The sequence below is a fragment of the Anthonomus grandis genome, chromosome 19, assembly GCF_022605725.1.
Source record: "Anthonomus grandis grandis chromosome 19, icAntGran1.3, whole genome shotgun sequence".
NCBI classification, from domain to species: domain Eukaryota; kingdom Metazoa; phylum Arthropoda; class Insecta; order Coleoptera; family Curculionidae; genus Anthonomus; species Anthonomus grandis.
In genome coordinates, this window is record NC_065564.1 from 2,981,018 (window position 1) to 3,003,213 (window position 22,196).

The 22,196-nt window shown below is 38.2% G+C and overlaps 4 protein-coding genes and 1 long non-coding RNA gene across 5 annotated transcripts; 2 read left to right on the forward strand and 3 right to left on the reverse strand.

Moving 5' to 3' along the window:
• Window positions 1-119: 119 nt before the first annotated feature.
• LOC126747597 (neuropeptide SIFamide receptor-like) lies at window positions 120-21,879 on the reverse strand. Its single transcript, XM_050456330.1, has 4 exons — window positions 21,607-21,879; window positions 20,238-20,583; window positions 8,595-8,694; window positions 120-2,601 (listed from the first exon to the last, which is right to left on the reverse strand). Exons 1-4 carry the CDS (start codon window positions 21,745-21,747, stop codon window positions 1,839-1,841), a joined length of 1,350 nt encoding a protein of 449 aa, XP_050312287.1. The 5' UTR covers window positions 21,748-21,879; the 3' UTR covers window positions 120-1,838.
• Window positions 3,950-4,918, reverse strand: LOC126747604 (uncharacterized). Its single transcript, XM_050456340.1, has 2 exons — window positions 4,767-4,918; window positions 3,950-4,710 (listed from the first exon to the last, which is right to left on the reverse strand). Exons 1-2 carry the CDS (start codon window positions 4,776-4,778, stop codon window positions 4,000-4,002), a joined length of 723 nt encoding a protein of 240 aa, XP_050312297.1. The 5' UTR covers window positions 4,779-4,918; the 3' UTR covers window positions 3,950-3,999.
• LOC126747608 (uncharacterized) lies at window positions 5,418-6,183 on the forward strand. Its single transcript, XM_050456343.1, has 2 exons — window positions 5,418-5,573; window positions 5,630-6,183. The coding sequence occupies exons 1-2, from the start codon at window positions 5,559-5,561 to the stop codon at window positions 6,020-6,022; spliced, it is 408 nt and encodes a 135-aa protein (XP_050312300.1). The 5' UTR covers window positions 5,418-5,558; the 3' UTR covers window positions 6,023-6,183.
• LOC126747610 (uncharacterized) lies at window positions 6,037-7,421 on the reverse strand. Its single transcript, XR_007664292.1, has 2 exons — window positions 7,273-7,421; window positions 6,037-6,425 (listed from the first exon to the last, which is right to left on the reverse strand). It is a non-coding gene; the product is annotated as an uncharacterized LOC126747610 (long non-coding RNA).
• LOC126747609 (uncharacterized) lies at window positions 17,431-17,946 on the forward strand. The gene is made up of 2 exons (XM_050456344.1): window positions 17,431-17,710; window positions 17,771-17,946. Exons 1-2 carry the CDS (start codon window positions 17,495-17,497, stop codon window positions 17,921-17,923), a joined length of 369 nt encoding a protein of 122 aa, XP_050312301.1. The 5' UTR covers window positions 17,431-17,494; the 3' UTR covers window positions 17,924-17,946.
• Window positions 21,880-22,196: the final 317 nt, after the last annotated feature.

The window sequence follows — 22,196 nt, forward strand, 5'->3', positions numbered from 1 at the left end:
ACGTCATACTTATTTTATCTCCCCTCTTAGTAGACTAACTGTCAATTCGTGGTTCTTGAAACAGATGACGACATAAAAGGAGGTAAGGGCGGCAAATTCAAACACGATTTCACATTCATACATTTATTACTTAATACCTATTGACAAATTTGATCGGATCCTACTGGATCGGACATAATTTTATTTAATTCCTTAGTTCATATAACTTACGTTAATTTGGTAAGCTGACCGGCTTTTTAGGCGGTTAAAAAATGCTTACACAACAAGTTTCTTATGGCCTTACCCTAAACAATGTTATTACCATTATTATTTACAAATAATTACTTAGAACCCTGTTTAAAAACACTATTTATTGTAAGCTCTACTGCGTAAAATGTTAAATTTCTAAGGTGGTTGCTTCGTTGGTTTTCCATAGGACGTTCTTGAAAATTTAGAGAAACAATGGTACCCACAATAGGTATTCTTGATAAGATTCAATCCTTTGCTCCTATCTGGTTGAAAAGGGGGCAAATCACTGGTCCTTTGAGCCGGATTTGAACTAATCAAGTTGATTGTCGACGTCCTATTCTTACGCTAATCAGTTGCTACATTATTCTCTGATTATATTTTAAAGTCTATTATTGTATTATTATGACAAGAGGCCTCTGGGGCCAGACAATTACTATGCTATGCCACAATTACCTATAAATAAATGTAATTTTAACCCTAAGATGGCGACCCTACGCTAAAATTGTTTATTGTACTCAAAAATACGTTTAAACTCTGATAAAACTATGTGTTATATAGCGGTTGTTACTATCCAAGCTATACATCTGATATATTATAGAGTCGTTGGCAGCGATTTACTCTTAAAAGCTTTCTCACAAAGTTGTTTTATACTACGGATATCTAACATCAAACTGGAAACTAAACTTTAAACCCAAAAAGGATCGTCGTACAAATATAGATTTCAGTGTGTAACTACGTTTCTTTAACAGTGGTGGAATAAGCGCTTTATAACGTACTAAAATAACCTTTTCATAAAAAAATATAATCTTAAGACACGCTTAGGTGATGCGAAGGTCATCTAAGATAATACAGACGTGAGATAATTTTTATTTAACAAATACAAAATACACAATAGATTAATCATTTTTTCTTTACTCTTTTTGTAAAAGCTCAACTTTCAAAAAGCTATATTCTCTTCGTAATATGTATTTTTAAAAATATGTTCTCTGTTTCTGCCATATTTTATTCAATTTGTGAGTACGATCACAATACAATACCTTTCTTAAGTCTGGGTTTTATCCTTTTTTTTAAATGCCTCTTGAGACAGTTTCAGGAATTTAAGGGCCAACAATAGAAACCTTCATTAAGCCACAGCTTACGCCATCTAGAGGCCAATTTCAAGGCATTTCGCATACATAACATTTAAATCAATACACCTTTTGCCATAAACTGGCCCTCTAGAGTCTAAACAAGAAAACTTCAAGGCATCCCAAATACATAACATAAAAATCAATAGATGATGTGACGTTCGATTCATTCCATCTGCCCTCTGGTGGCTCGATTTCAGCCAACGTGCGTACTAAAATGGCGCACAGTAAAAATTCAAAATAACGGCCATTGAAATCAGAGGTTTTCAAATTTGTCTCTTTTGCATTTAAAATTAAATAAAAAAAAAACAAAACCGCAGACGTTTATCAGTGACTATACCCTAAACCCTATTATAAATACAACCTCTACTATTACCTAAATCTCAGTCCAAGGTCTCCGTTACAAGCGGGGTAAACCTGATTTTACCAAGAAAAATTCGTGGGGTGGCCTTATTAATGCTTCTAAGGCTCATTTCCAGAGCCTTAGACCCCGGTGTTGTTCGAGATGTAAGAAACTGCGTGGTTGTCCGGATTCGGTGGTGATTTCTTGGACGAGTTATTGTTGTAAAAGTGGGAGGATTTACGCATGCTGGTCGAGGAGGACATCATGGCGACCGTCTCGTAATACCTGAGCCTGCCGCAACATTTGCGACTCTTAATGATCGCGACGAACCCTTTGCGGTACTTTTTGTTGAAGAAGGCGTACAAGATGGGATTGATGCAGGAGTTGGAGGCACCCAGCCATTGAGCTATCGGGGTGGCGATCGGCAAGATCTCCTCCTCCCACGGTTCGATATCTCCCCCGAGTTTGATGCGAGTGAAAATGGCATAGAGGGGCAACCAAGAGATCACGAACAGGATCACCACCGCGACCAACATCTTCACCACTTTGACTTTGGACTTCTGTTGCATCCGTTCCATTTGAGCGTCCTTGGTGTCGGTCGGGATGTTACGCTTCCACACCTTGATGTAGATCAGTACGTAGCACATGGTGATCAAAATCATAGGCAGGATGTAGCAGAAGATCAAATTGGCGGAGAGGAAGTAGAAGGAGCCGTTCAAAGGCTCGGGCCAGACTTCTACGCACAGTTCTACGTCCGGGGCGTCGCTGTAGATGAGCACCAGGTCGAAGAAGAGCGCCCACGGGATGGTGATGGTCAAGGCGACGCACCAGATTAGCATGATCATCAGTCGGGCACGTTTTTTCGTTATTTGGCATTTTAGGGGCCACCAGATCGCTAAGAACCTGAAAGAAACATTAGAAAATATTAAAATTATTATTCAAAGCGATCAGGGCGCAGAGTTTCCAAACAAATTTTTATTACATTCAAATTAATATTGCTGCTCTTGTGTAGCAGCTAGGTGAGACTATGATATCTCATTTTAACAAGCAAACATGAGGCTTTTCAGCCCTATAAGTCGTTTATTAATTTTCTTGGAAATGCTGTAACTGACGACTAAAAAACCTTTAATATTCGATTTAATTTTCAACCGGTCGAAAAGTCTCGCGAAACTCGCTTTATTAAAAATCTTTTCTTTTATATTTCGGGATGTTTTGTGCGGAAATCGGATTAGAAGAATTCGCGACCCACTGGCCTAGATCCTGGACGAGTCAAATAATAGAAAAGCCCGGGACGTTTCAAAATACAAATTCGGCTAATAATCCGCGACAGCTTATACATTATAACGAGTCGGAGTTTGAGGAGGAAATTCAATTAAAATTATGATGAGATCAAGATTAGGGAGGCCGTTAGGACTTCAGTCGAAGTTCAAGGGCTGCGCAAATGGTGACTGTAACCCAAGAACTTGTTTTAAAACGACACAAGCGAACCAGAACAGATGCGGTTACGACAATCTGAGTCAAGGTGACAATACGTTGATAGTAAATCCCCTTCGGTAAACACATTTCTCCTCGCTGTCCGGTGCGCTTGACCCTCGACTATTTCACTATTATTTAAATTTCCATCTTCGGCACAGCCACTGTAAGACCTTATCTGCGTTCCTGCTTCGGAACTAACGTAATTCGAAACATAAATAAGAGCCACGCGGACAGCAGCAAGGCTAAAAAGACTTATTTTCCGGGAGGGTACAATAAATTAGTCTAGTTAAAAAAGGTTCGATTTAATTTAGGATCCGCATACTTTCCACCGGGAAAAATAAACAGAGAATTATCCCGTTTTAACGGCATATTTCCAAAGATCTAGTTCAGGGTCTTTTGTATTTTTCAGGGCGACCTCGTCGCTCTCGAAATTCAAAGGATTGCCTCTTTAATATTTTATGTATGCCCCATCGAAGTGTATTAACTTTAGGAAAACTCGCTTATACTCAATGCGAGAAGGGTAAAATTGGGGAAATCGGGGCGAAAATGTCTTCTTGCACATGCGGTACAAGAGTTTTAACAAAGTTTGTCACTACAGCAGGTATCCTATACTAGCGGGAATCCAACGATGTAACTTCCCTGAATTACCTTTATATGTCCTACATCCCTTTAATTAATCTCTTCCACGTAGTTGAGTTCTAGCTTCAACAGCCTGGAAAAAGCCAAAAACTTCACTGCAAAAACTCTCGACTCTGGGTGATAAGTAGATAACAGATTTCATAAATTACATATTTATTAATTATATACAGCTAACAATCACAGGGCTCAATAAACATGTACGAGGGGTGCGGAATGTACAGACTTAAACAACACGGGGGCGGCGATAGCTTGGTGGTGCACCACGGGGGCGGCATGTACGATAGAGGCGGCGTGCACAGTCTTGCGAAGCTCTGGGGCGGCTACGACCACGGGGGCGGCTTTAACTACTGGCACGACAGCTTCGTGGTGTACTACGGGGGCGGCCTTAACTACAGCCGGTACGACGGTTTCAGTGTGTACAGCTGGGGCAGAATGGACGATGGAGGTGGCCTGGACAGTCTTACGTACTTCGGGGGCAGCCACGACTACTGGGGCGGCTTTCACTACTGGTACGACAGCTTCGTGGTGGACAACAGGGGCGGCTTTTACTACTGGCACTACGGCTTCATGGTGTACTACGGGGGCGGCCTTAACTACAGCCGGTACGATGGTTTCAGTGTGTACGGCTGGGGCGGAATGTACAATGGAAGTAGCCTGAACGGTTTTGTGTACTTCTGGAGCGGAGATGGCTACCGGGACGGCTTTCAGGAGTGGTTGGGCGTGATGGACGATTGGGGCGGCATGTACAACTGGGGCGACTTCGATGATGGTTTTAACTTTCGGTGGGTCCACCAGGGTTTGGGCCTGGATACTCTTATGGACGATTTCCGGTTGCACGATGGCGTGGGGAGCGATTAGTCCCGCTGAAGCGTAGGCCAAAGTGGCTGCGAGTACCAACTATTGGGGATTTAAGGAGTCATCGTCGCTTAGTTTATTAATTAAGGAATACTTACGAATTTGTACATGTTGTTGCTTGGGGTAGATCCGGTGATCACTTCACAAACTATTGTTAAGTTATGTCTTTTACGAGCGCTGCCCTCCGAATTTATACCGAACCCGAAATGTCAACGAAAAGTTGATCTTCCGCGTACGTCTTGGACGCGCCCAAGATCGACCTTCGCTCGTAATACTTTTTTATTTTTAACGAGTATATGATCGAAATATACGATGGTCCTTTTAAATCAACATGTCTTTGCCATTGCCAATGCCAACAGAACCGGTGGGTGTCGCTTTAGCAGGGCATAATACATTTCTTCCGCACAAACCTGACCGAAGCATTCACACCGTTTCTAGAGCAATTAAAATTTTTTCAATCTAAAAGTTTTTATTTCATATTTTTATGTTCAAAGGCTTTTGAGATAAGTGAGTTTTAGTGGGAACTTCACTTGAAGCTTCTCACACCCTCTAAAAATTTGTAGAGCACTTACTCTATCGCAATTCATCTCATATTTTTCCCATGAGTGGTTTCGGAGATATTAACCAATCAACTCTTCTACACTCCAACAAATTTCGTTAACCGCAACTACTTGAGCGGAAAATTCAATGAAACGAACCATTTAGATTAATCACATGTTCTATTTTATAACATTTTTTTGCTAAGAAAACCTTTAAATAACAATAAAACTCAAGGCAAGTACACGCATTAAAATCGCGTAAGAGGGGTGGCGTTTCTTACTATATATAATTCCCCGGGATTCCGTAAAATAATCAAACAATTCCCTTGCAGTGAAATAAACTATAGTACAATGATGCTAAAACTGGTAAGAAACTTTCATAATAAACATCTTAATACATATAATTAAAAAAACTCCTCCAGGTTGCCCTATTAGCTTTGGCCTGCGCCCTATCAGCCTCAGTAGCTCCCAAACCCCCAGCAACCCATAAAGAAGACACTTCTGAGGCTGTAAAGTCCACCCCTTTGCACCCGTCGGCACCTCAGAAGGCCTCAGAAGAATCCAAACCCATCAAGGAAGAGCCCAAGCCTGTCAAGGAGGAACCCAAGCAGGAAGACAAGTCTGCTAAGCTCAAAGAAGCTACCACTCATGAAGCATCCACTACACACCACAGCAGGATGATGAACCACCCTCATATCACTACCTCGCATAGTGCCAAGGTGATGAACCACCCTGTGGCCCATGCTGAGCCCAAGAACAAAGTGGTTTTGGTGGAAAAGAAGCCTGAGGAGGCCAATAAGGAGCAGAAACACTAAATAATTCCTTAAAATTTAAGAGAATTTAAATTATTTATTTATTTTTTAGTATGTAATGCGGACATTGTTAACTGGTTGGAACCTTGAAAAGTGTATGAATTTAATAACTGGTTCTTGTATGAACAACTTAAGAATAAAACTCTTGTGAACCGTAATAAAAATTGTGTATTTTATAAATATTTTCCCCCTAATGGACGATAACAGGATGAACGGTTTTCACTACTGGTACCACCGGGATGACGGGCTGATGGACGACGGGTACGGCCTTAACGACGGGGTGTGCGACGATAGGGTGGTGCACGATGGGGTGGTGCACTATGGGGTGGTGTACCACGTGGGTGGTTGCCACCAGGCCTGGAGCTGGAGCTGCATAGGCAAAGTACAATAAACTGGCGAACAATATCTGAAAAAGAACGTTTTTTTTCTTTAATTTTAATAGTACAGCTTTTTATGGAAAATTGAGATTTTCGTTATAATAGTTTTTTGTTGCTTTTTTTATGGGCTATATGTAGAAAAAAAAATTTTCGATTTTGGTGAGTTTTTGGATTTTTGAGTTTTTTGGTGAAAAATTTCTTTGGAAATTAAAAAAAATGAATAGGTCACTTGCTGTTTGTGTTTTGAAAAAATTATATTAAACTTTTTTGTTGATCATTTGACGAGTTATTCGTTGCAAAAATAAAAATTTTAAATTTTTCAATAATTTTTGAGAAAATTGACTTTTTTGATTTTAAGTTTCTTGCTATTTTCTCAATATCTACGATAGATAGAATAATATTTTTAAAATCTAAAAATACCTTTTATTAATACACATAACTTTTATATAAAACATAATGCTCCAGCAATTTTAGATTTTTCGTAAAAAAATAAAATCGATTTTTTTTTAAATTTCCACAGGCATATCCCTATCAATTTTTTAGCAAAAAAACATTAAATTTTTTTTTGCAAAATATAATGGTCTTAGGGCAATTTAAAATTAGTAAAATTAGACAACCTAGTTTAAAAAAAATTGAAATTTCAATTATCGGTTGATAAAAAAACAGCTTTTAATTGAGTTGCATTGGAAAACTAAACTTCTGGGCGAGAAAACTTGAAAATTTTGCCCTAAATATCCTAACACCCTTAACATCATTTATAAAACCCTCTTTTCTTAACCTAAAGCAACTTATGTCATATTTTTACCTTTAGTACTTTTTAAAATATGAGACTCTTAATTCTAAACTAATTCAAAGCTACACAAAAATAATACTTACTACTTTTAACATTTTTCTTCTGCTCTTCAGATTCTTCTATGGTAACTTACTGGTAAACCACACAATATTACACAGATAACCGTAACGTTCTTTTATAGTAAAACCAGCACCCGGTTATTTATTTATTCAACCCTCACATGACCAACCAGACATAAATCTTTACTCGCTTCTAATATGGGAGGGTTCTCTTGCCTTGGCTCTAATTTATTTTTTCAATCGCTTAATAAGAAGGTTAATAACTAGAGTAGAAGAACCACGTGTTCGTTATAGATTTACGTTTCAAACGAGAATATTTTTAGTGGCTTCTATGAGTTATATGAAGGGATTAGCACAAGTTACAACTTCGACTTTTATTTAAATTACCTTCGCCGTTGACAAAATAAGGGGTCGTCAATCCAACAACTTTTCCAGTCACCTCTAGGGCTTCCCTTTCGCACTTTGTCACTTTGGGGTTACAAACTTTTGATTTTAGTAATATCCTCCGAGGGGGTATACATTTTCAGAGGGTTGCTACCCTTTGGTTCAGTTTTATTCTAAAAGGTTTACCGAATATTCCCTGAAGTGATAAAATTTATTAAGTTAGTTTTTTTGGGCAGGCCAGCAGTTTAAATCGGTCCTTTTTATGTTCAAATTAACCGAGGCCACGAGTTCTGAAATTAAGAGTCTTTTTACAAGAACGTTTGTAACTTTTACATATTTTTGGGTAAAATGGTAAAATAAAAAGCAAATGATAGTGTAATGTTGTGGCTACGTACTGTGTAGCAGTCACTTTTTAATTCTCAAAACTCTGGACACAGTGTGGGAAAATATTGTACCCCCATCAGGCGAGACATGAATTCTCAAACTAAAAAAACAATTTTATATATCTCCTGAAGACCTTCAGATAAAAAGATGAAACAAAAAGCAAATAATAGTCCAATGTTGCAGCTACGTAACAACGTAGCTGTAGCGTTTAAATTCTCTAAATCTGGGATACAGTGTTAAAAAATAGCACATTAAGCGGAGCCACTAATTCTCAAACAAAACCCCTAGCAATTTAAACCTTGGACAGACAAAAAGTCGCCCAATTAAATTAATAAATCGCACGCGGCCCTTTGTGTCCACTATAAGCATCCCAAATGGCCAGCGATGCCGGATTTTATATTATCGTCGTTGTAGATCATGTCATAATCATGTGTGACCTGGGGGCGGCATGAATGGCCCAAACCCGCGTCACCTTAACCCGATTTCGGTCGTTATTGTACATTTTTTTGGGAAGTCATTTTTTTTGTGGCGTCGGGTAAGCGCAAGAGGATTTTATGAATATGGTCGTAAATACTTACCGGTCCAACGAGACAGCCACGAGGCTGTAGACGGAGGCGGCTACAGACACGCCTTGTATGTACGGCACTGTTTTGCACATCCACCAGCCGAGCATCCAAGCTGAAACAACATGTAATTTAAACAATAACATAAAACTTATACGGGCAATAAAGAGGGCGATTAATCTAATGACAATGGTGAGGAGGGACGGGATGTAAATTTGCCGCACGTCGAGCGAGTAATTAAGTCGTTTCTTGTTGTCCTTTGCTCGGGGATAACTAGCAGCTAGGGATCCCCGGTAATGTGAGCATATTAAATCCAGAAAATCTCCACCCATCTGTAGCTAAATGAAAAAAAATAAATTAATCCGCGTATTCTCTCGTTATCTTTTTTCTCGAGTAACCGTGACCGTCCTAAATTCGTTTCGATTCCCCCGTCTGGCAGCCCTTATCGTTCCTGACGTTCCAAAACACAAGCGAATAGGTGATTTAACGGACAACATGACTCGTCCCGATCCAAATTGCACATTTGGGTCGGGGCTAACTAGCTAACTGCCCTGCCACCCCGTTGGGCACTCGCACTTCCGCTTAATCTGTTAACCCGCCATCAAACTGAAAAACTTCACCTTGACGTCGCTTTTTTGAGACTCTCCAGACCATTGGGGAGGCGAGGAATTCAATTAGGACGTTAATGGGTGGTTTAAGAACCCTGAGAAGCACTTAAAGCCTTTACAGTCGGATTAAATTATTTAGATTAACCAGGGGCATGAAGTTTCAAACTGATCCGGAGAAAGTGATAAAAATCGGAGCGTTTTTGAGGTAAACAGACGAGGAGAGTAGTTTCTGGTTGATCTTTAGCATACCTTGTGTACCTGCTGATCAAAGTATCAATTAATGTCCCTCTAACTATACAAGGTCGTAAATTAAGTAATTAAGCGTTAAAGCGTTCTTAGGATAAACACACAAACAGTTTCTGGTTGTTCTTGGGCATACTTTATACTCCTGTCAATCAATTACACTCTAGTTATCGAGGGTCGTAAATTAAGTAAAAAAGCCCCGAGAGGTCCATTATTCATTCATATGGATTTATCCGGCGTGAAATGCGTTTATCTCGTGCCAGATGCACACTGCAACTGACCTATCCTTGGCATTGTGCGGAAATGCGGAATCCTACTACCCCATTAGGTCGATAATTCATAAAACTATTATTTGGATTGCGGCAAATCGCTTCGGCTACGATTTGTCACGTCGTCGTCGTCGGCCATTAAAATTAATATTCTGCTATCGTTTGCCGGAGATTTTCCTGGATAATATTTGGAATGGTTATCGTTTTTATGGGCTGAACGTTAACAGTAAACAGTTTCACTCACATTATCTAGGGAGACGAAGTAATTTAAGATAAACATATGGAATATTCACTGACTAGTAAGAAGCACTAGTTATTCTGACAAATCAGGGTCGAATTACAATATTTATTGGGGCTAATGTGAAAAATATGTGACCCAAATTTTCTGGTAAAGGTCGAGAGTATGGAGCGTCATATCCAGCCTTCTCAGGGAGAACAGATTAGGAAAATCTATGATCGATATCGCATCATGAGATTATTATTATCCCAGGCGATATCTATAAGGAGATCCATAATGGATATTTTAGAGGAGCACTGTGATGTAACGGAGATTGCTTCCTTTTTATTTATTAGCGTAATAAATGTGCTTAAACGACCGTCATAACAAGTTTCGAGTGAATAAACTAAAATTAGATTATCAATTTGAAGAATGTGCGGAATAAAGATAATCGACGAGAGAAAATTTAAGCGGCAACGACTTTTAGTTATTAGGAGCTAATTAACTTAAGGAATTTGGAATATTCCATCCTTCTGCGTCGCGAAACTGTAAATATTATTATGCCCGCTTAAGTTGAGCCCTCCTGTGATGTTTATTAGGCCCTAAGGGGCTGAAGGGCCTAAATTACGTATGGAAATTTCCTGTGAGATAAAGTAAAATACCTTCGCCAAAAACTTTCGGAAAATTATTTGGCTAAACAGGGTTAGTTTGACCCAGTTTCCCATAATATTCGAAACATTATTATAACAAAAACCTCCGGAATGCAGCTGCAACATTTGGAAATTATTAGCAAGTATTTTACTTCGGGAGCATAATAAAGTCCCTATTAGAGCAAAACATCCATTTCCGACTTAGACAGGGCTCCGCCGCCGTCAATCTGAAATCGGAAATGCGGTCCTGAGCTGGAGCGTAGGTCATTCGATGCCCCAAATACTTTGGCTATAGATCACCGAATTTATGTGACCTAGAAATTGGGCCAATTTCAAGGGCAACCGTGGCTAAGGCCTTAATTTGCTTGAACCAGTGTCCGGACGAGCATGCAGTAAAAACATCTTGTCGGACTTGCATTGTCTTATTTATTTATTGTAACACTCCCTTCCCTCCCCTTCCATATCGCTGCACACATCTAGTATATAAGCCTATAGAATAGTAGTTTGCTTTCAGTTTACACTTGATAACGGTTGGAGATACTTACCAACCGAAACGTCGTGTTACAATAAATAGGTGTTACAATAAATAAATAAGACAATGCAAGTCCGACAAGATGTTTTCACTGTACCATTGTCTACCACCTTCAAAAACAGAGCATGCAGTAATTGCACAAAAAGTAACTAAACTGGTAAACGATAAAGCTGATAGCCCCAAAAACTATTCCACTTCATTTCGTTCCTCGTATTTTATGACGCTGTACGCTCCGACTAGTAAAATGCAGTCGCTTTTATTGTTTTCACTATAAAATGCCTTTATGGAAAGCATGCGGCCGACATAAGCTGCTACTTTTGAATTAAAAATGCTTATTAACGTCAGTTTGGTAACCACAACATCCGTTTACTAGATACTGTTTATTTCATCAATTTATATGGAAAAGCCTTGGAGTTATGAAAAATATTCCAGGCAGACCTTTTTAGTTTAAAGACTCGCCTTCCTGGTTCGGGTGAATTGGGGTTTGGCCCACTAGGGCGTTAAAAAAGCATTTTTTGAAGCTGACAGGTGCTTAGGGGCTTCTTTACTCTATCCATTACTCCTTATTCCATCATTTTAGCTTAAAGAGAAGCTCAGTACTAATACTTTTTTTCTAAAAGCTTTTCAGTTTGAGAACTCGTGATCCACGTCAAGGTATAAGTTCACTACGAAAGATTTCATATATTTTAAGGGCTTTTGATTAAATCGCAATTATGGAAAGTACTCTCTTTCACACTATACCGTACGTTTGATTAATTTAGACAAAATGATTTTTTGAAAAGAGACATGAGCTCAAGAGCATGTTGAACATGCTATTTGATAATTCACACCTCTCGTCAATCTGACCGATATTTCTGAGGTATTCTAAGCTTCGAACGTTGGGTGCATCGTAAATCAGAGCGTTTACTTCCCGTTTCGTGTCTACGGGATCGAGTTTGATCCCGGGGATCACGCACGTACAATTTACGTGTCGTTTTGTTCATACGGCGGTGAATCTTTTCCGTGATGTTGTTGATGATGATGATGGGGGAGCTCCCCACGTCGGCCTAAATACGATCGCGGCGTCGCGAGGCTCGAAAGTAGGTCGCCGACCTGCTCTGGTCAGCCCAGGTGAAAAGGAGAACGAACCGAGCCAAGGCCAACCATTACCGGGTGCATTATGGATATTATTAGACTGACATCACTGAATGCAACTGGATTTTTTTATGCCCAATTATCGGATTTACATCCCTCTAATTTCCTCAAATTTACAGATCGTCAGCCTATAATTGATGAGGTTTAATTATACCCTCAAAGACTGCAGCCTGATTAATTAGGCAGGTCGCATACTGCCGAAAAAAACCTCGACTTTTAAATGAAATACTAGACAACTGCAAATTTCTGTTAGTTTAAATAAAAGGCGGAATTTGAAACGACGATTTTTGCAAAGGCAGTGTAGAAACTGTGTCAAGGCCCGCAAATATAGCAGTTATGCAATATTAATTCGACAAGTATACCGCAAAAGGGAGAAACGAGCTTTTGTTGCATTTCATAAAGCGGGGGAGGGCCCGCGCTTCAAGAAAGTGCCTTTGAAAGTTTACACTACATGAAATAGCTTTTGCAAAGAAGTAATTCTTCCAAAACAAACTTCAATCGTCGCACTACCTATTAGGAAGCACTTAGGGGCCAGAATATATTGAGTCAACGGCTAGACTCTTGGGCAAATATTAGTTAAAAGGGACGCAAGCAGATTTACAGAGCGCTTAAGCTGATAGCCAGGAAGTTTTTTGGGCGGCCAGTTTTTATTCCATCAATTTCTTTTAAGCGAGTGTAAAGTTATAACAGTTTTCTCAAAGTAATATTAGTTTGAGAATTCATGGCTCCTGTTTATTTTGACTCAAAATAATTAACCGTTTCTGAGCGGCCAAGAAGCTCTGTGAAGCTAAGTACGTATTGATATAATATTCCACGAACGTTTAGTCTTTATTTCATCGAATTTTTTTAGAAGGGTCTAAAGTTACAGCATTTTTTCCAAAGTGACTTTTAGTTTGAACACTCACTTCCCTGATCGCTCTGAATAAAACTTCACATTATTTTGCCATATAATTTCCGTAGTTGACAGCTTGCGTTGCAACTCTATCAAACTCTCTTCCTGGAAAACTTATCCAGCCATCGGCCAGACGCTTAAGCAAATATGAGTTAAAAGGGAAAAGCGAACAGGATTTATGGCGGATCTTGGCAGCTGGCCGACGATACCAAGGAGGAAAAAGAAAAAAGAAAGACGCAGGTTATTTATGAAGGCTGGAGGACTTGGACAAATTGTTTCATTTCGGAAGGATTTATGTACGATCAAGGTCAAAGATTAAATTCGCCAACGGGGGGCTGAGGATATTCGGCACGAATGACTGAACGCTACGTGAAATTTAATTTCGATTCAAATTGTTTGGGTAATTAAGGATTAAGTCAGGTAAGAAAGAGTATTATGGCGATAGATAAAGCATAGATGCAGCTTTAAAACATGGAAATCCGTACCAAATTGTCCCTAAAAAGAACCTTGATGGTTGTCCTTATATGCGCCCCAGAATCCTCGATATATTCAATAAATATTGTTTTCTAATAACCCGACGGCTCGATTTGGGTTATCGGCGAGTCAAGTATTTGGAAAATTTATTTTCCAGATGTTGGGTCACGGTTAAAATGATAAATATATAAGCGATATTGCGGCACTACAGGAAAAACCTCGACCGCCTAAAATCGGTATCGGAGATTAATGGACAATTGTATTGAGGATTTTAGCCGAGAAATTATGAGGTAACACCTATGTAATAGAGGCCTCGATATTGGGCTTTATGCCTTCTCATAAAACTCCTGGCAATATTGGACAATATATGGGAAAACCTTTTTTTATTATCGTCTCAGATCATCTGAAGAGCCGTCGTATTAACAATCGGTTTTCGGTTAAATTTTTATAAAATTTCACAAGGGCGCAAAGTTCGCTGACTTTCCTCGAGATTTCTCGTGCGGAAAGTTCACTGCACATTGAAAAGAAAATTTATTTCATTTGAGGCTAATACATTTTTATTAGGGGGATGACGAATGTCGCTTTTCCTTGACAATATCACTCATTTGAAACCTTAAAAGAAAAATATTTGTGGTGAGCTTAAGTAGGCTGGCAAATTTTTGTTCAAAAAGTTCTTTATTATGTGAGCATGGGCCAGAAGCTCTTTAGTTTGAAAATTCTCTCTCAGGGTTCGCTTAAAAAATCAGTTCTGTGAAACGCTAGCTATGGAATCTTTAGATCAAATAATTATCCCAAATTAAGGGGGAAAAATTTAAAAGTGCCCCGATGAAAACAGTAAGGTGTATTTGACCCAATAAGAACTCCTTCGGTGCCGTGATGTTTAAATCAGCTGATAGGCCGCATTTTCAAGTGGAAGGTGGTCGGAAAAGCTGGCTCGCGATCCGCCAGCGCCGCACGACCCGGCAGGTTGCATAAACTGGGTCAGGTCGGGCCATTGACCCGACGTAGCCGTAGCTGTGTGTAGCTGTATAGCTGCCAGCCCATATTTCATATTCCGGTACTGTTTCATCCAGTTATTAAGCGTTTATTTACCGTTCGAGATTTCATTTGCTTGGGGATTCCTTTTTTTGGATCTTGTCTTACAAAACTTATATAAGAATCAAAATGTCTTTAAGAATTCCTGTAATTAGAGATGACTCCTAATAATTAAATTATCAATAAACTCCAACCGGAATATTCAATCAGATCCCAGAATAAAGATCCGGTGGATAACTTTCAGCCGCAAAGCAAACTTAATTTACCAGTTGATTTAATTTGAATTATAGAAATTAGGTCTGGCATTTGATAAATCAATAGGAGCCTTCATTCTTGCGGCCGGAATTAATTCGTCCGTTTGTTTCCTTAACCCAATTTTTATTTCTCGATTACGTTTTAAATATCATTCGAGTGGGATTAGGCTCGGAATCGGAGTTATAAATCCTTTATGGATCGGGCATCCGATTGCCAGTAAAGCCCCGATGGACTGCCACCATATTTATACATTACCCGGCCTTAACTGAAGCGTTTTGTCATCGGTAATGTGACAAAGAAATCCGGCAACTCCGTTAAAACATCGGGTAAATAATTTCTATTATTGTTACGTAAACACCACGTTTCTAGAGCAGCATACAAATCAATGCACCTGGTTTTTAGGCCTCTACGCCGTCTTGTAATGGGGTCACTACCCTTAGGGGCCACGGAGCATGCCCTTTAAGGCCTACCATGGGGCGATTTCTCCTAGATTTCGGATGCAGTTAGCTCCAAAAACTGAGAAGCAACAACAACAAAAAAAACCAGGGGTTCTTGGAACTGCATAAAGGCACCGGGTTAATTTAAAAAGCTCAACGTGCCTCTACATTCAGTCGTAAAATTTTAGTGCGGATGTATAAAAGCGAGGTAGGAATTCGTTCGCCCCGCAGTTTACTGCACCCTCTAATAAATGAACGGTTCTCAAGTAAAATAAAATCCTGTCATACATTAAAGTTGGAGCTTGATTCATGGGCCCCCTGAATATTATTCAGATAGGACAGGAATTTTTAAACTGTACACGTGGAAATATTATTAAGATTAACTGGGGAACAGAGTTTTTAAATTAATCTGGAAAAAAGCTGTAATTTCCATGCTGGGCGAAGATCAGGGGCATGCTTCGGAGAGAAAATTTGAGGCACTTAATGGGGGAAACCCAAGGCTGATTCTAAAAATATAACGGACCGCCCACGGAGCGGAACTTTTCTCTCTAGAACAAAAACAAAACAATGAAATCAGGCCACAATATTTTATTTCTTTAATTAGAAAAATGGCTTTTAATGTCTGTCCCTCGTAATTTTATTAAGATGCCGAGCCAGGGCCGTTGGCTAAGATGATTTATTTTTAGACCGAAATTGCGATTATTTCGGCCTTAGAAAAATATGAAATAAAAGGAGGGTGGTCCGGCCAGTTAACATTCAAGGTTTTGTGAAAAATCCCTTCTGAAAAAACTCTCTAATAGATTCCAGGTCCAGAATGTGACTCTGGCTGGAAGCCAACACTGAATCTTATCGAATTATGTAAACGCTTGCAAAAGCAAAAATATCAAAGTTTTGAGTGTAACAGCGGAATTTTTATTCCGAACACACAGACAAAAGCACTTTTTAATCAGTAAAACTGTACATTTTCACGTAAGGACTTAAATAAACTGCAGCGGATGCAAAACTTTCACTGCTCAAAACGAGGGGATACGTACTTCAATTTGCCAAAAACGCTGGCGAAAGTGAAATCTCATTTTCTTTAAACTGAAGTTTGTATGGAGATCGTGAGTCAACTCGCTCGCAATTTGGGAGTTCAAGCACTAAACAGCGCAAATATAAGAATGTCTTTGTGCATCGCGGCATAACATTAAATTAAGGATCGTTAACCTAAATAGAGCCAGTAATCGCCCTTACGTAACAAATCATATTACCGGGAAAGTCATTTACCATAGACCCACTTGAGGCTGTCATTGTTACCTTAACCCAGTTAAAAATATCATTAATTATTTCCTAAAGGGCCTAAAATTCTATGCCGAAGTGAATATACATGATTCCTATCTCGGACGAAAGTTTGACTTTTTGCCTCTCACTTTGAGGGTGACTGGAGAACTTTTTATGCACTCCGGAAACTTACTCACTTTGGCCTCACTAAAAGTGTCTAATTAGGGGTATTACATCTTAGTACTAGGTCGTTTAAACTAGGGCAAACTAGGAGCAGATGCTACTACTTTTTTTTTAATTAATATTATCTCACTTCTAAGAGAAATGAGAGATTTTATCTGGATTAGTTCAGGGCCTCGAAAACTCTTCTGAAATTGAAATTTTTTCTCACTAAACATCATTAGAATATCACGCATCAAACGTAGACATCTATCGATAAAGAAAAACCTGGCAAAAAGGATTTAGGATAAAGAAAATACAGTAAAATAACCGATAACCCTATCACAGCCCTGTAACGTTGCTTTTTTACAGTCTACTTCAGGAAATTGCCGGAGAGTGTGTTGCAAAAGACTTCGTGACGAGAATCCTCGTATTTTCAAGCCCCGTCTATATGGCCCCATAGATATTTCATAAACGCCTGACGATGGTTCGAGTTTTCCATTTTACATGCATTGACACTATAGCAGATAGTATTTTCATATATTCTCAAATCTGATTAATCAAGTAATATGTAAAAGAGCACAAATCCACCAATGATTTACAGAAAACCGTGACCCAGTTTAAGCAAAACAACTATAAAACCAAATTTTTGAGTCATAAAACTCTATACTATAATTTGCCACCATTTTATTATCCCCGACAGGTAACATTTGACATTTATTGACATATTTTCGCAAAATTCTCGTAAAAATGCCCTCAAACATCGACGAGGATAATTTACTAAGAGAATGCCACTGTGGCGACATAGTCGAGGACGAAGAAAAGACTTTCGTCTACGTAGAAGGGACTCAAAATGATAAAACGTTCTCGGAGGACGATTCCGATCTTAGGGACACCGTGTGGTACAACATGAAACCGCCCAAGTTATTTTTTGCCGATTATTCTCCTGCTGTTACTGCCAGACAGGCAATGCAGATGTTAAAATATCTTATAATGTTTAATTTAATGATTTCTTTCTTGTTTCAGGTTCAGATTAAAAGGATTCAGCTGCAAGGTAAGCGTAAGTTGGCGGGTGAAGACGAAACTGCCACTAAAAAGGAGAAAATTAACGTGAGCATCCAAAAGAAGAAGGTTGCCGTTAAATATTTGTCCGATACTTCTTTGGAAAGCATGGTATAGTTAATTAAAGACTATTTAGCAGACTAATTCTTTCTTTATTGGATGAATCATGAGAGAGAAAAACAAGAAAGTCAAAATAAATAAATATTATTATATTGATCGATCAGGGAGTTTTCAAATACAGGTAGTAAGTGTTTCGAAAATTTTTAGTGAAGTTGCTATGAATTTTAGAAAAATGTTTTATAAGGGTTTTTTGTTGCTATTTTGGTGAACAAGCTCGTAGTAATTTTTTTTTAATTTTGGAAAAAAAAATATTTTTTTAGTTTTTGGCTTTAAAAGTGGCCGAATTTTCAAAAATTCTTTATAGCACCTTTACTAAGCAACTTACGACAAAAAAGTATTCTAGCTTTTTTCTAGGCATTTATATATAGAGTAAAATGCAAAAATAAAATAATTAATTTTTTTCACAGATTTTGAGAAAATTGAAAAAATATAAAAATTACTTTTTCCAAATTTTCTCAAAAACCCTCAAAGCTAAAAATTTAAAACTTTTTGCAGATGATACTCCTTTTGAAGTTCTACAACTTTTGTTTGAATAATTTTTTCCTGAGATCCGTAGTTTTTCTAAAAAAAAATAAAAACTGTTTTGCAACGAAATTTTCAAGGGGTACCCCTAGTAGAATTTCGAATAAATAAAATGCAAATTAAAATTTCTTTTGTGGCGTTGGTATTATTATTAGAGAAATGTGTTATAAGGATTTTTTGTTGTTATTTTATTATTATATCTCCCTGTAATCTTTATTTTTTTTGATTTTTCAAAAATTTTTATTTTTTCTAATTTTTGGACCCAAAAATGACTGAATTTTGAAAAAAAGCTTTATAGCTCCTTTATTATGCATCTTAGGACAAAAATATATTTAAGCTTTCTTTTAGGCATTTTTATGTAGAATAAAACGCAAAAATAAAAATGTTAATTTTTCTCACAGATTTTGAGTAAATTGAAAAAATATAAATATCACTTTTTTTTAATCTTCTCAAAAACGCTTAAAGGTAAAAATTTAAAACTTTTTGCAAACGATACTCCATTTGATGTTCTACAACTTTTGTTAAAATAAGTTTTTCCTGAGATCCGTAGTTTTTCCAAAAAAAATAAAAACCGTTTTTCTACGAAATTTTCAAGGGGTACCCCTGTTAAATTTCAAATAAATAAACATAAATTCAAATTTTTTTTGTGCCGCTGTTATTAATATTAGACAAACATATTATTAAGGTTTTTTATTACCATTTTTTTGCTTTGCTATTCTGTAAACTTTTTTCAATATTTGAAAATTTTTTCCAAAAAAAATGAACCTCTACTATATCCATTTCAGTTGTTTTTCTTTATGTCCTCTAGGAAAATTAACAAATTACTTTTATCCTTACTATCCAATAGAGTTATAAAACTAATAAATTATTAATAGCTGGTCACTGCCCCAAAAACAATCTCTCAAAATCACGAATTTTTGCAACAATAAACGGAAAAATGTGTGATACACAAAGTTAAGGTCGCCATAAAATCCAGATATCAGAATTTATGTTTATTGTTAGGGGTATGAATGTTAATTTCTTTCCAGGGTTTTATCGTGTGGCTTACAGATTTATGAGCTCTTTGAATACCACTATCTTTGAATATCCGATTTATGGGGATATGGATAATGATTTTTTGTGTATAAATATGCTTGGTTCAGCTTCTTTGTTAGCGAAAGAATGGAATGTAAATATATGGGTCCTGATTTATCAAACAGCTTCGAGAAACCGCCGATTTCCGATCATTTTTTATGCCCCACAGTATTTTAATTAAAAACCGAAAGTTACCCTTTATCGTTTTTCCCAGTTTCGCCCAGCCGTCATTAATCATCTCCCCGTTTAACATCAAAACATTCTCCCTTCCAGAATTTGCATGTTATCTCTAAAATTTTGCTGAAAAACAGTGGATGCGTTCAAGGACAACCCTTATCCAGTAAAACCCCTATATTATATAAATTTCCGTCAGACAGAATGCACTTATAAGTATGCAACGCCATCCCCACATGGTTAAAGCTGAAAAACGATACCGGCTTGGGCAGATTTATGACTTCTCCTCGTAAATCAACCGGTTGTTAGATGGACCGTATGTGACTGGATATTCCATAACAAATCTCAGCTAAAATTCCAGATTGGAAATTTACTTAGCGCACGTGTACGATCGCTATGCAAAGCACGCCTCGCATAAAATGCAAATTGGTTATGCGTAGGCATCTTAAGGCTTAATTTATTTAAGGATTTATCGCCATGGGGTGTCTACCCTCGGAAAACTTATTAAAAAAAGTGTTTTTCTTATATATTAAATACTTACGAACGAAAATATTCGACATCAGAGTCGCAGGCAGACAAAACACGATGACCAGGATATCGGCCACCGCCAAATTAACGATGAAAAAATTGGTGACGGTGCGCATCCGTGGCGAGCGGAATACCACCGCTATGACGAAACAGTTGCCCACCAATCCGACGGCGAATACAATAAGGTATGCCACGCAATAGACGGCCGTCATGGAGATGGTATGCCGATAAAACAACTCCGGAGGAAAGTTGGAGGTGTCCGTGGTGGCGTTTATGGAGGCGTTCATCAGCACGGTTGCTCCATAAGTTTTTATTTCTATTATGGCCGTCTTGTGGAGGTCGTTGGTTTCCGTGTGGACCTGAAAAGGAAGACATCATTAAAAGTATTATACAGATTAACCGAGGACATGAGTTTTCAAACAAATATTCGGTCTGAAAAAAAGTTGGTATCTCAACTGTGCTAGGAGATAAATTGATGCAGTAAAGAGTGCTGGCTGAGCAACTACTGTAGCTTAAACTTAAGTAATTCTAGTTACCAAAATTTTTCAACTTCTTTCCTTTTTATGGTAAAATATTACAATCTTGGGGGATGAGTTCTTAAACAAATATTCTCCCCAGAAAAAGCTTAGATATCTCAACTGGAGTACCAAATAAATTGACGCAATAAAGGGTGGCTACTGAGTAAATATTGTAGCTATCAACTTACATAAGTTTACTTCCCAAAATCCCTCCAGCCTTTTAATGAAACAATATTGAACCTTAGGGAATGAGTTCTTAAACAAATGTTCGCTCCGGAAAAATCTTCAGCTCAGCGCCACTTTAAGATAATTTGATCGGGAAAGAACTGGTTGCCGAAGAAATTCGATAGCAATAAAGTTACACAGCTCCAAAATCACATACATAACTTCGATAACTACTTAAAATGATATAAATCTTATTTCCTGTTAATTCAAGTTTAAGATGAAACGGAGCTAATGCAGGATAGATTGGAAAGATAAATATAACATACCAAAATTCCAATTTCCCTGGCATGCAATTCAGGCATTCGCCCGTGTAATAAAATATAGTTTTCCTTGAAAACTCTTCAAGTTTCCCTCTGGATAATTGGACACAGAGAAACAAAATTGACTGGAAAATTGCGAGGAGTTGTAAAGGGTCTCGAGAAAAAACAGATTTAGAAGGAAAACTTTAGTTTTATTAGAACGCATGATAAGGTGGCACTTAAAGCAGTAAAATAAGAGCCATAAAATGCACATTGCACCAAACGCTCTAAGAAATCGATAGAGTCATAAAGTAAAAAAAAAAGTTGATAAAACTACGCTGTGGAGTTTGTTCTGGCTTTCGCTGGTGATGGTTCAGACCTGAATAATGTAAAAACTAACCTGTAAAACGTCCAAGAACCCATTATAATACTCAGAAGACAGCATGTTCTCGACACTGGGGTCCCCGTAACCCTCGGTGGCTCTATCATCAAAATAGTCCTGAAAATTAAATTTACTTCCGGGTCCGTCGAACTCGTCCATTTAACCGCCCCCCAAAAACCCGCGGAAAATGGAAAGTTTCACATAGCAAAAACTCCGAAGGAGCGCGCGAAGTTTCTTTCTTGTATACGACGCCGCGTGGTTGAATCGGCGTCGTCCGTTCCGCAAATGCGACGACGGCCGTCGCGACGCTCTCGCTCCGAAGGGCCGTTTTGGACCGTTTTACTATTCGCTTGCGACTGCGCCAACTGTTGTTTTTTTGTTGTTTTATTATTATTTTAACGACGGTTATGCAGCGATGGGGATAATGTTGTATTGGTTTATTAAAATTATTAAGCGATCGAGGAAACGAGGTTTCAAACTAAAAATTTGATTACAGGAAAAGGAAGGAGGTTTAGGAAACCTTTGATAACTTCCAGGCTCTTAAAGATAAATTAATAGAATAAACGTTGACCGATAGGGTAAGCTTGTAGCTATATAGCCACCACAGC

Bases quoted from the DNA above. Each gene is read 5' to 3' on its own strand.
- LOC126747597 (XM_050456330.1), bottom strand. From the start codon at position 21,747: ATGGACGAGTTCGACGGACCCGGAAGTAAATTTAATTTTCAGGACTAT. The intron at 8,695-20,237 runs GTAAGTATTTAA...ATGTTGTTTCAG, and splicing joins GATGTCGAATATTTTCGTTC to CTTGGATGCTCGGCTGGTGG. The intron at 2,602-8,594 runs GTAAGTATTTAC...TGTTTCTTTCAG, and splicing joins GTGGCTGTCTCGTTGGACCG to GTTCTTAGCGATCTGGTGGC.
- LOC126747609 (XM_050456344.1), top strand. From the start codon at position 17,495: ATGCCCTCAAACATCGACGAGGATAATTTACTAAGAGAATGCCACTGT. The intron at 17,711-17,770 runs GCAATGCAGATG...TTCTTGTTTCAG, and splicing joins CTGCTGTTACTGCCAGACAG to GTTCAGATTAAAAGGATTCA.